The sequence below is a fragment of the Gavia stellata genome, chromosome 16, assembly GCF_030936135.1.
Source record: "Gavia stellata isolate bGavSte3 chromosome 16, bGavSte3.hap2, whole genome shotgun sequence".
Taxonomy (NCBI): domain Eukaryota; kingdom Metazoa; phylum Chordata; class Aves; order Gaviiformes; family Gaviidae; genus Gavia; species Gavia stellata.
Genome location: NC_082609.1, coordinates 18668349 through 18681583, shown reverse-complemented (window position 1 = coordinate 18681583; position 13235 = coordinate 18668349). Strand labels below are relative to the sequence as shown.

Genomic DNA, 13235 nt, shown 5'->3' with positions numbered 1-13235 from the left:
ATCGGCAGGTCAATTTCTGCACAGGTTTTTTTATTTCAAATGTTTTGGTTTACAGCAAATATTTACCTTTGAGGTGTGCTGAAGCTGGTCTCCCACGTATGTTTTACGGAACTGGTCCAAGAACCACAGAATTGCCAGTTCTACTTTTTCATTACTAGACTGTGGTAACTGGGCATCCATCAAAGATATCAGCTGAAAAACTCTTAATGACAGAAAAAAACATTTTCAGGAAGAATTCTCAAATCAAAGACTATTGTCACAGCTAATTTCTTTAGGAACCCCTCAGCCATTTTTTGTTTGCCCATTTCTTCCAGGATTTTTTTTTGTTTAGATGCTAATTATGCTAATTGACCACTAATAAACACAAACATCAACATAATGCTTTTCTAATTACTTTGTCACTTGAAATTTTCTCAGATACATAAGTTGCACTGTGGTGAGTTTGTAAAATGTTTTTTTAGAGCATCAGTTCCATGACGAAAGAAAGAAATTGGAGAAGCATGGGTCTCAAACTGCAAGCGCAAGATAAGAGCTGTTCAAGTTCCCTGGAAATTGAAACTATTGTACTTAGAAATAAGTTTACATATGCAGTATGTAATGCACTGTCTGCCTTGCTTCCTCCCACTTCTGTCTCTCCTAAAACATCTGAACAAACATGTATTTTCTGACCTAAATCCTTACTTGGTATACCTCTCCATATTACCAGGACTGATTTCAAAAAAATCCGTTTCAGCCCATGTCAGCTAAGAAAATCTAATACTACTTTTTTTTTTTTTAAAGGACTATTCCTTTATTTCATTTCCCGTGTTCTTCTGCTATCTATTCCTTGAAATCCTAATTCCCTAGCAATTCAAAAAATTGTTCTCACCTTTTGCCAATTCTGAAATATACAGTCACTGAATTAGAAGTCAGTAGCTACTTTATCTGTAAGCCTGTATATTAAAACCTCTCACTTTTAATATAAACATAGCGAAAGATTGCTAACACCACAGAGCCCCAGGGTAAATTAGGAAGGCAACAAACAAAGGAGAAAATGTAAAGCTTTTTGTCCAATTCTAAGTTGTGTGCCCTTTTTCATGTGTTAGCTAGTGGATGTAAATAACACGATCAAATATGCATGCTTTCGTTAACATACTTGTGGGTGAAAACTAGGATTAAGGAAGTGTTTGCCACATACTTTGTGTTTGCTGCAAGGAATACACGTCATTCACAATAATCCCTAGCTCACCCCTTGGCCCTAAAACTTACAGAAAGAAGACTCTAGCACGCACGTTTTCAAATCTAGAGCCTTCTTTTTTTATTCCAAGCTCTAGTCTAAAAACAAGTCTAAATTTTCAGTGGTTGCAGTTCCTCTGCACTTCTTCACCTGCAATAATTAATGTAAAGGAAGAAGTACAGAAAATAATAGCCATAACTCACAACTAATAAATTTAACACTCGTATACAAGTAAAATGCAAAAATGAAAAGAGGTAGCTACACGGGCATATCTGAACACTGCTTCTAGTAAGAGACGTATTTGCCTTTAATCCTCTTCCCTTCCTCTGAAACATAATTCTGAAATGATAGCCTTAATGACTCCACTGCTCAGGATGATGAATCAGGGAAGATCAAAGCCAGTGGAATGGTGGTCTCAATCCACAGAAAGTCAGTACAGTCCTTGAGCACCCACCATCCAAGAACTGGACAAAAATTGAGACATTTAAATTAAAAATATCTGCTGATACTAAATGTCATTAAAAAAAAATCAAAATAAAGAATTCAAACCAAGCAATACTTACCGACAGGATAATTCACCATCCATGGCATCATGTTCATCAGTACTGGTGTATGTTAATCGTCCTCCCACAAAAGTACCCACAAAATAGACAAGCCACGCCAGACGTCCTACCATTAAAAAGAAAGTAGAACAGTTAACTACTGTAAACCATTATGCTAGTACAATACACTTCCATAAGGTATCAGCAGTTCTATAATGTATCAGACTGCAGAACGCTGTCAAGAGAACGGTTAGGTTTTTCCCTTTACCAGATTTAAAACCTACCCAGAGAAATCAACTAACAAAAAATTCTGAGCAGAACTGACAGACAAACTAGAACAGCCTATTAACCTGGACATGCTTATAAATAAAACACAGAAGAATTAACTTAAAATACAAACTAAGCAAACTCAGCCCGGTAAGATTAGATATACAATTAAACTAGTAACATCACTTGCCTGCCACAAGTTACTTCAAGGCATGGAACAATTTTATCTAGAGTGGGGCTGTTACATCTACTACTTATCATAGCATTAGGAAGTAATTGAGACTCACTACAACCTACTTGTTTCTTAGTTCTATTCCAACTAAAGAATTCTTTGTAATATTAAACTACTATCTACAGTGATTTGCACATATGAAAATGTTCATGTCAGAAGTCAGACATACTCTTCAAGAAAAGAGTTTGTGAACTACCACATAGTTCTGAAAGTCTCTGCGGACTGTTTTCCAAAAGGGTTTGAAAGACAGAGCTCATCCATTTCAAGTCATGCTGTCATGCCTTCCAATCTTCCAGATTATTTAGCTGTCAGTTTCCACTAAAGCGTTTATAGGATCCACTAGCAAAGTCCTTATCAAGTAAAGCACAATGTAAGGATCATAATTTCTGTAAAGCTAAGGTTCCATCAATAACTCTTTGAGTTTGTGTATGTAGCGTATTTTGTACAGACTTTCAAATACTGAAAGTCCGCTTTATAAATATTTAACTCTTACGTTTACAAACACTGAACTCAGGGGAATTCTTTTGGCCTCCCTCTGCTGGAAAACCATTGCCATGTTGCAAAACCTGGATTATTTTAATCTCTCTGGCACATTAAAGTGGAATATCTTTGAATTTGACCGACTGATACCTACTCAAGCCACACAAATTCCTACTTCAGCTTTTTAAGCTGTGAATCCGGTAACTAATGGTAGCTTCTCTCAGGAAAGATTCAGTATTTTTCCCTAAATTAAGATCAAAACTAAGACCCGAATAGCAAAGTAACATACAGACCTATTAAAACTTCAGGATACTGCTAAACATTTCTTCCTCAACTGAAATGCACTGAGACTATACAACAGTAAAGCTACTTTTAGACTCCATCTTCATTTGGCAAAATATACTTTGTAATAAATTAAAATGAATTGCTCAAAAATAACAACACAGCGAAGACAACTTGGAAGAGTTTCCATGTAAGTTAAATCAAGTTACAAACAAGGTCTCTCAACAAGAGAGATATTTACATTAACTAGAAGATGTCTTCCCCTCATTACTAGGATTTTACCAAGCAATGACAGCATAACTTACAAGACTGAAGACAATACCCTGATGAATAAAGTGTTTTCCGAACACATTTTGAAGTTTAACATAAAGGATGAACTACAGATAAACAAAATGACATCACGTTATGACTGTAAAACACTATTTTATTTGGGATATTTCTATGTACATATCAGGATATGCACAGCATCTACCAGAAGTCTTGAGGTTTTACTTCATGTTTGTTTCAAATCTCTGACAAACCAGTCTTCACTTACATAACATTAAACCTCATTTAACTTCCCTCATGTTTTTCATTGTTGTATTTTGAAAAACCCAGAACTGAGACAGCACTGAACACCCTATTTCCTGAGCTCCTTCAACTAGGAATGATTAATAGTTCTGAGGTGTTCCAGTATCCTTATGGCCTGAACCTGGTGACTATACATCAGAATTAATTCTGTTTCAGTCAGAGGTATACAGTACAGTGTGTTCTACACATAAAAAAAGATGCTGAGATCAAATATACATACAAAGATAATGCAGAGTATGGAATAACATGCAGATGATTTCAACACAAGTACAGGAAAGCATTCAGGTTTATCTTAAATCTCAGCCTTATTTTGAAAAAAAAAAAAAAGCCACACGAGTGTGTAATACAGTCTGAGATCTGTAGCAGAAAACACTCTGTGACAGGGAGCAAGTGTTGACTTTTGAGACAAGATATATGAGGAACACTTCCAAATGTCTCCTCATGCTGTAACTGTTCCATTCCTCATAATCGGGAAAGACAGTATCAGCTGTCCTACAGCCAACATATTTCCCTGTTTCAAGACCTGTGCTTCCTCACAAACAGGACACTTCCACACAAAACCCCACCAGACACACTACACGTTGCAGTACAAACAGCCATTTATTTAGGACGCTAAAACATTGCACCATCATTAGCAAAACACCAGGGAGCTGAAGTGTCTAACAGAACAGGCATTGCTCAAAGGAATTTAGCAGTAACAGCTACTAAAGCAGGGCCACTGGAAGATGGTATCAAAAAGCAACTGTTAAGTGGTGCTAGCAGGTTCAAAGAGCGGAGCCACCACTTTGGCCAATAATCTTCTTTAAAATAAAAACCTGTCTTCCTTTTTATAAATTGCAGTAGCTCATTTTTAAGTACATAGTTATTTTTCTGATGATAGCCCTCTTCTCGTAGCACAATACCAATTAATAGGTATGCTTCTTTCCCTCTTGTATACCTTCACTATTTAAAATTTTCAGTGCATTTGCTTTTGCAATTACTGAGGCAGACAACATCTTTTCTTTTAGAAAATAATTATTGCTGTAATAATCTGTAATTATGGTTTATAACAGCAATAATCCCAAAGAAATCAGTCATTACCATAGATCACAAGTAATCATTAACTACTGTTAATGACCCATTTCTTGGGGATTATTGTTTTAGTAAACCATGACCGCATCACTATTGATATAGAGAGCAAGACAGTATAATAAAATGAGATCTTAATATTACATTAACTTATTTTGGAACATTAAAAGCCATTAAACACCTAAATTTAACTATGTATATCTAGGGGATATAACAGTTATTGTTCAATATGAGCACAAATGTTTAGTTTGCAGAAAAGAAACACAACATTTAAACTGCATTACATTGTTTTCTAATGCATAACGGCAATCCCCAGAGCACTGACACTGAAAGACTCCAGCTGACTGTTTCCCTTTGCCCCCCCATGCCTGGAGAATAGAATATAAATTCAGACTGCAGCTGGTCAATGAAATCGGGTCATTAAAGAAAGTTCTCCCAAATAAAAGTTGATAGGTGCATGGAAGAAAGTGGAAGTAATAAAAAAGGCAAGTAGGAGGTCTTACATAAATTAGTGAAAAAATGGCTCCTACATAGAAGAAAATCAGCATATTCAAACTGTCAACAAAAGAACAGCAAAGTAAATCACAAACATTTAATAGCATGCAAAGAAACAGCTGTATTACGCAGTAACCTGTCTCACCTTTTCAAAACAACACCATTTTTCCATGTAAAGATGCAACAGCCATAAGATAACTATATTAGGAAAGAGTCAGTAGTTATAAAGACAATTTAAGTGAGACACAAAAAGGACCAAAATAGGTATATGAAAAAAAATAAATATAAAAAGTATTTTTTATTCTTACAACTTACACTACAATAAATAACCTGAGTTTCTTCAAAATTAGGTAATTCATCTTAACAGAGCTGTGTAAAATAAATTAACGTTTTAAATGTTACATTAATTTTTACAGCCAGAGAAATGCAAAAAGAATGAAAGTTAACATCTTCATTTTCAAAAAATGTTCATCAAGTTGCAGCTGGTTCCCGTGAGGGCACCTGAGGCACTAAAATATTGATTTTCAGAAATTAGAAGTTTTTACACCTCTCATGCCTATATTCTAAAGAAGTAACAAGATGTTAAAACAAACACATCAACTGTCAATGTAGCCTATTTAATACAAAGACAGCTAGTGAAAATGTGGTGCAAGGTGACGTGGATCATTAATTCCTAGTTTGAGAAAAGGCCTAGGTATATCTGCCATAAGCTCTTTTTCATATGCAAGTATATGGTTATTGGCACATAAAACACAGTCTAAAAATTACATTAAATACTAACCTTCCTGAACTGTGATTTCTAATGGATTCCTACTAGAAGAGTGCAATAGTTTTTGGTAGTTTTGTGCATTTTGGTCAAACAACTGTACAAGAAGTGTACAGGTCTTTTCGTATTCACACCTGCTAACTGTGCACAGTTGCTCCAGCTGTTGGAAAACTGTAGCTGTATCATCCAGTGGATCTTCTAAGCCATCTCTGGAATAGACATAAAAAGTAACCACTTAGCCACTATTGCTTAAAAGCTGATGCTCTTTTCCCATTCAGATCTTGAACCCCTGTCAATGAACTGCTGAACTATAAAAGCCTTAGCAGCTGGTGAATACAACAGACAGATATAAGATCTCATTTTATTTACATGCGTACCCATACACATCCACAGAAGAGTATTCTATTTGTGCCTTCCTCTTAACACATATTTTAAAAAGCAAAGAAGGGAGATGAGGTTGGCAGTATGAACACAGAAAGGTAAATACTGAAGAACTAAGGTCCACTGTGCCCGAACAGAATATTAACAAGCAGCATCTTTCTCAGAGGATGATGGGAGAAAAGAATGGAATACTTAGTAGAAATGGATTTTGCACACTCATCAAATTAAGTACAAGACCATGATACCAAAGCCAACAAGCAAACTTCAGTAAAATTCCACGCAACTGCTTTATAAATCTTCATTTTATTCTGCTGTAAACAAGCTGTGACCCTATGGAATGCCTGTAACAAAGAGACAAATAGCTCTTGCCATAAAGTGTAACTATACTCATTACCCAAATCACAGTAGGAAAGGTTTATTCATGAGAAGGCTACCCTGTTGTTGCGCAGGCAACAATCAATCTACAGATAAAGATAACATCCAAAACGCTAACAAAGTTAACAGCGTTAACATTCAAACTTTGAAAGATATACAGTGGCTGAAAATCCTAATGTTCAAGATGGGCTGAAACAGACCTCTTCTCAGGTATTTACAAATATTTGAAATCAAAGCCCTCCTTCCAGTTTGTAGAAAAGCATCCTCTTGTAGACCCTTTGTAGAAGAAGAATCATTAACTCCTCATTCACCCTTACTCAAAAGGGGAATAGCTATTCAAACCCCTCAAAAGGGCACAAGCGACTTTCCTTCCATTGCTCCAAGCTACTTCTCTCTCTGTCTGAAGGACCAGCTGGATGGCTCCTGAATGGAAGGTGATGTTATCGACTATACTGGTTTGTAAGAAAAACGGTCATTCCAGAAAACAGGATTTGTTTGCAAAGATATCAATTAAACTCCTTGGAGCAAACAGAAGAAGTCCTATGAAATCAGCTCCCAGAGACCCCATGTTTCTTAAGAATGGTCTGGATGTTTGATATTAAAGTCTACATTTGATATTGCTGCCTACAGAAATGCCACAACTGAGGCTCTTCATCACGTAAGAGAGTAAGACAATAGCACAGCGGTATACAAATCACTTAGAGCTAGGAACGGATACATGCCAACAGCATTACCAAGACTGTATTAAGAATGAGACACACTGGTAGAAGGGAAGAGGAGTACTTTCCTCATTCTTCTCCCTGTTGACCGTTTTCACAGATTAGAAAGCTTACTCCTCCACAACGCAACAAGGACATCCAGAAGAATCTTTCATCAGTGCCAAAAAAAGAAACTGAATTTTCAGTGCTGATCGTGATGCTGATGAAGACCACAGCACATTTCAATGGAGCTGGTCATGCCAGATGGCTTGACCCAGAAGCTCAGCACTACAGAGTGCTTAAAGTCTGGAAGCTGATATGGAATGTACCATTCAGTAGAGAAGAAAGCTGAGACATGAAGGTTCAACCCTGAGATCCCATTACAGAAAAGCTGAACAGTGAAGATAACTTAAAAATGCCAAAAGAAGTGTAAGCTGGTTGAGAGAAGGCCCAGGAAAACTGACTGCACCTGCAATCAGCTGCTTGTTCTTCCCTGTCCTAGCACTGCAACACTGGAAGCTCCCCCAGGTACTAGTAATTCTTGTTCCTGAGACAATGATAGAGAAGCTCACAATTCTGAACCATTAGGAAGTCAGCCTTTAACATATCTATGTTGGTAACATAAGGCAAATAACACTGACTATAGCTTAGTCACTAAACCGTAAGATGACAGATTATATAATTTGCAGACATGAGATTTTGGCTAAGATGAGACAAAAGGATAACAATGGTCAAGTTGAATGCATTTCCTCACACAAACTGAACAAGTGATATCATCTCAGTAATGTAAAATTGAAAAGGAAAAGCAGATGTGGCTTGTTCTGCAGTCCCATAGTCTGACAGGAGATCCTACCAGCAGGAATTCATAAAAGCCCTTGGAGAAAATGAAATCCTTTCAGCAATCTAACCACTTCTTTCTTATTTGCTATATTATAGTGTGGACTATAATACAGTCATTTACTTAAACTATTAAAAAGGAGATTTGAACTAAGAAGTTTTAAATTGGCTGATTTCAATCTTGCCACTCTCTAGCTTGTTCTATTTGGTCTCACCCTTTCTTGCGCATGGGGTTCATTCTGCCTTCCCCATTGCTCTACCCTCCATGGCCCTAGAAAGTGACTCATCGAGAAAACATGTCACAGATGAACAATATAGTTAATTTAGATAGTCTTAAAAAAAAAAAAGAGGGAGGGGGGAGGGGGGAGAAAAGGCTTTTTTCAAAAACCCGAAGGCCCGGAGAAGAAAAACAATTAGAATTTACATTTGATTTTGGCCTGGATTTAATAAGCAAAAGGACTAAAATGATATCAGCCAATTGAGATAATCTAAAGAAATTGCCATGGTAATCAGAACCAGTGTACTTAGATTTTAAACGTAACCAAAATATAATATGCCAAGAAATCAGAAAATTAAACATTCCGTATTACAGTTTTAAAGTTGCAATTACAAGTTTACCTTATAACTACAGGAACACATTCCAGTCTAGAAGTAATATAAGCTTTTGTTATCTCAGGTGCATATGTATCTAAGAGGTGGGGTTCTGCCGTTTTCACAAAAGGTACAGATGCTACCATTCTTTGCCACAGAGTTAGCAAATAATGAACACTATTTGGAGCAAACTCCCAATGCTATAAGAAAACAAAACATACTTCTGTTAAAGCAACCCAGTGTGAAATTTTAGTTGCGAAACACGATGCTTTTATCTTAAGCAGTCTCATTCATTCACATAACTACTGAAGGACTCAGTCAGAACTGAAGACATACTATGGTACACATTATAGAGTAGATCCAGAATTACTTGTAGGCACTCTCGCCTCCTTCAAGTGAAATCCACGACTCGAAACTCAGAGCTAGGCCTAGATTCTTACACAGTGCACGGTGAGATTTAAGTGCTACAAAAGGGCCATTCAAAACCCCTAAATGTTGAGTGGGAAACTGTCTAGAGCCACCTAACAGGAAATGTAAAGAACAGAAATGCATCTCAACTTTCTTTTCTCTTCCAAGTTCATGGAGCTGCCATTGGCAACTCAGGAATTCAAAGGTCTAAATCTTCTCCTAAAGGTCACTATCTTCAGCTGTTATTCTGAAGACCAGAGAAAGACTCTGGAGGAAATGCTAAAATAACAATTGCAGTATTACTCAAGCAGTGTGCACGTCTTTATCTTGGTGTGTTTCAAAAATAAACCCATACATTTTTTAACACTGTGAGAATCTTGATCCTGTGATATGTGTCCTCCTCATACAGATGTGGGTCCCTCAAAAATTTAGACATTATTCCACGTAACTTCTGAATCCAGCTCAGATGGGAACTTTGTACTCAGCAGCTGAGCATACAGGCAACTGCGTGTGTACCTACATATATGCACAAAAGCAGAACTCAAGAACCTAGTTAGCGTAGGCACTTCAAAGTTTCCATGGGAGCACAGGTGTAAGTATTTTAGGGTTGGATAAAGGGTTTAGTTTGTTGGATTTTTTTTCTGAGGGTGAGAACTAAGACTGGAGGTTTAACATCCATCTATCTCCACCTATCTCCTACTTCAGTTGTCATTTTCTTCTTTAAATCTGCTCCCATTGCAAAACTTCGTAGGAATAGTGGGAACCAGTTCTAGAGAATCTAGAAATCTGAGTTACATCAATGACAAAATATATTTTTACGTAAAGACAAGCCTCACCACCTCCGCAAAAAACACCACCAAAGAGAATCAGGACCAGTCCTCTTTGTCGTTCAAGAGTTGACACTCTTTCTCTTTCAAGAGAACACTTCCGTATATATTCTTACCTGTAGGCTAGTAATAGTAAAATTTGCTATGAGCTGGATGACTTCTGGGTAATCTTTCACCATTACTAGCTCTCCTAGTTGATAGTTTGTCTTTAGCCGAGCCAAAAAACGACAGAATTCATGGTAATTACCCGGATCAGATAAACCCTAAATTTGAAGAAGCAAATTTTTAAAAGTTAACAGTTTAATCTAACAGAAGTTTTATGAACACTATTGCTAATTGGGTGACAATTTTATTTGCATTGGGGTTTTGCTTTGTTTTGAATAGAAAATCAAAGTAAACAGATGTCTGGCTGAAAGTGGTTTTGATAGATTCAGTAAATTAATGAAGACTGTAACTGGCAAAACAAATCCACAGCTGTTTTAGCATTTCAAATAAATAAAATGAAAAATAAAAAGATACCTGTGGATTTTCAAGTATTTGTTTCACTCCTTTGATTAGATTACCAAGATATTTGGCACGTTCTGGATTGCTGAATAAAGATCTCCTTGTAGAAGCAAACTGAACTAAACAAGAAAGTGCCTGAAGAACAAAAAAAATACTGTAAGATTAAAAAATTTAAACTTTCAGAATAATCATCTGTTAATACTGGAGCAATCCAACCTACTGCTGTCTGAAGTACATGCTGTGGCTGAAGATTATTCTTGCAGCAATTTATAAGATCATAGAACACAAATACGGCTCAGTTAAAATTCCCTTTTACAACAGCTTCTGACCTAAATCAAAATAATTAGGTGGATGTTTTCTATGTGGCTGAGTAGTGCTGAATGGGGGGAAGAAGGATTTGAATGCTTTCAGATTCAGAAATGAAAACTGGGGCTGAAGTTCAAAGAAAAGACATCGTGACTGGGCACTGAGCCAGGGGGACTCGTAATATGCTAAGGCACAGAATAAAACAGGGTCTTTAGGACAAAGTATAGATGTAAAAAGACCATTTTCCGTAATTACTTGAGTATAAATCACTACATGTCACTTACTAACTGAGACAGCATTGGTGGAAGGGAATGATACAAATCAAAAAACAGGTCCAAGGTCTCTGGCTCCAGGAAGACTACGGAAAAAGATAAGTTGGTTTTATCACTCTCTACAAGCAATAATTAAGTATCTTATTTTAATAGAATCATCTTCTTTTCAACAAAAACAGTAAGAGTGAGATACCACTGTAGTTGAGAATAAACTATGAACAGATGCATTAATTAGTTCATTGTACAATATTAAACAAAGCACTATTCTCTTTTTATCACATTTAATCTATCCTATAGCTCATAAAGAATACTTCCCTTAAACTGCAGGTGATGCAATACTTTGTCACTTGCTTAAAGAACGCTGTTCTGTAATAGATGTAGGTAAACTGATTTCTTCAGGTTACTACAGCAGTACGCTAAGACAAGACAGGTTCCAGCTACTAAGGATTATTTTAGTCTGTATTTAAACAAAGGCAAGTTTTTAACATAAGTTCCACAGACCATCCCGAAGTCTACAGACTGATAAGCAGAAAAAAATACTTTAAACACCGAGTTACCAATTCACTGTGGAATCACATCAAATGAACTATAACATTACCCTAGTCTATGAAGGGGTAACAACAGGGCAGCAAAAGCTCACCAATAATTCATAGTTAAGTAATCCACAAATTAAGTAACATTTCGAAGTTGTTTCATTTATAAGCATTATTTTATACGAAGACTTGTGTAAAATAACGCATCACATAACGAATGTTAATTTCCTTAGGTGCTCTTTGTGTTTAATGACTAAAGGGAGATCCCTCCGTGGACAATTTGAAGCATCTAAACTGAAACCTTGGGAAAACCTATCCCCTTCTCCTTCCTAGGGGGTCTTGGGAAATTACTACCACTTGCCCAAATTCAGCCTTTTGTGAGTGTTGCCCTGCTTGCCAGATATTATTGCTCTTCACTGCTCACACTACGATTAGAGGCTACTGTACATTAATGGAGAAGGAACAGAGTTATGCAAAGAAACTGATTAAGAATAGTATTGTTGAAATAAGGAGGAATATCAAACACTACAGAGTGTCACGCTATACAGGTAAACCAGATTTAAACCTCCCATCTTGGGTATGGGAAACTGTGTCGCTGCTTTAGCTAGACCTAACGGACTTCCAATCAGGCTCATTTATTTTGCCAAGAAGCAGGATAAATTAGCCTACGAGGAGCTCCACGCTGCTAATGCTAAACTGCGTCCATTACCCAAGGTAACTTCATTAAAGCCAGCTTGGACATATTTATACCAGACCGCCATCTGCATTGTATAAGCCCACGAAGTCAAACCTCTAGAGTCTAAGAACCAAGATGCAACCCTTCTGCTGCCTTCATTAACAAGCTCACATACCAGAGCAAACAAGCACACTAAAAAAAAATATTTCACAGTTTTCTCAGCAGGAAGAAGGCAAGAGAAAACAGACACGCTACAAATGATGTACCTTTTCAAGGTGTTCATATACCAGGGATGAGAATAGTGTTCAGTGTCTAATTAGAATAATTTGATTTACTGTGAATATCTTTCTTATAGACTACATTTATTATTTCTGTCTGTAAAAAAGTGTGAGAAAAATAGCAGAAGGTTTACCAATAGCTCACCAGCAAAAAACTCTACTCCACATTAAAAATTGTTTTATATATTTTTATATACCATGACAAAAGAAGTTACATAATCCACTGGGTACAGACTTCAGACTACTAACAGTTACGATCCTTTCTTACTTGTTCTCCAGTTTGTTGGAATCTGCACAGTGCATAGGTCATCTGCAGATTCATCAGCTGAATTTCCAATGAAATCAAAATTAAGACAGTTTAGTACAAGCTTCAGAAGTTGCACTGCTAGACTTTGTTGCCGTTGGTCCTGAAGGGTTAAGGGTTTTGCCAAGAGCTAAGGAGAAAAGAAATCTTGTTAGGTCACCTGCATAGAAAATGATTTAAAAACAATTTTGAAAAGGAAAATGTTTGCATATAAACCTGCAAAGTTCAGAGCAAGAGTACACATACTAAGAGAAAAATAAATCCTTCAACAATAAAAGGTATAGTCTTTCCTTAAAGGCAAGGGGAAAATCATTATTACCACACCAC

At 36.7% G+C, this 13235-nt stretch overlaps 1 protein-coding gene across 1 annotated transcript in view; it reads right to left on the bottom strand.

Moving 5' to 3' along the window:
* Positions 1 to 13235, bottom strand: part of RANBP17 (RAN binding protein 17) — a 163572-nt gene that overhangs the window by 137274 nt on the left and 13063 nt on the right. Inside the window, exons 7-14 of the mRNA XM_059825591.1 lie at positions 12873 to 13038; positions 11130 to 11203; positions 10555 to 10674; positions 10152 to 10298; positions 8828 to 9000; positions 5934 to 6127; positions 1780 to 1885; positions 67 to 202 (exon numbers count right to left, since the gene is read on the bottom strand). Of these exons, the coding sequence (XP_059681574.1) occupies positions 67 to 202; positions 1780 to 1885; positions 5934 to 6127; positions 8828 to 9000; positions 10152 to 10298; positions 10555 to 10674; positions 11130 to 11203; positions 12873 to 13038 (1116 nt within the window). The remainder of the gene's footprint in view (positions 1 to 66; positions 203 to 1779; positions 1886 to 5933; positions 6128 to 8827; positions 9001 to 10151; positions 10299 to 10554; positions 10675 to 11129; positions 11204 to 12872; positions 13039 to 13235) is intronic.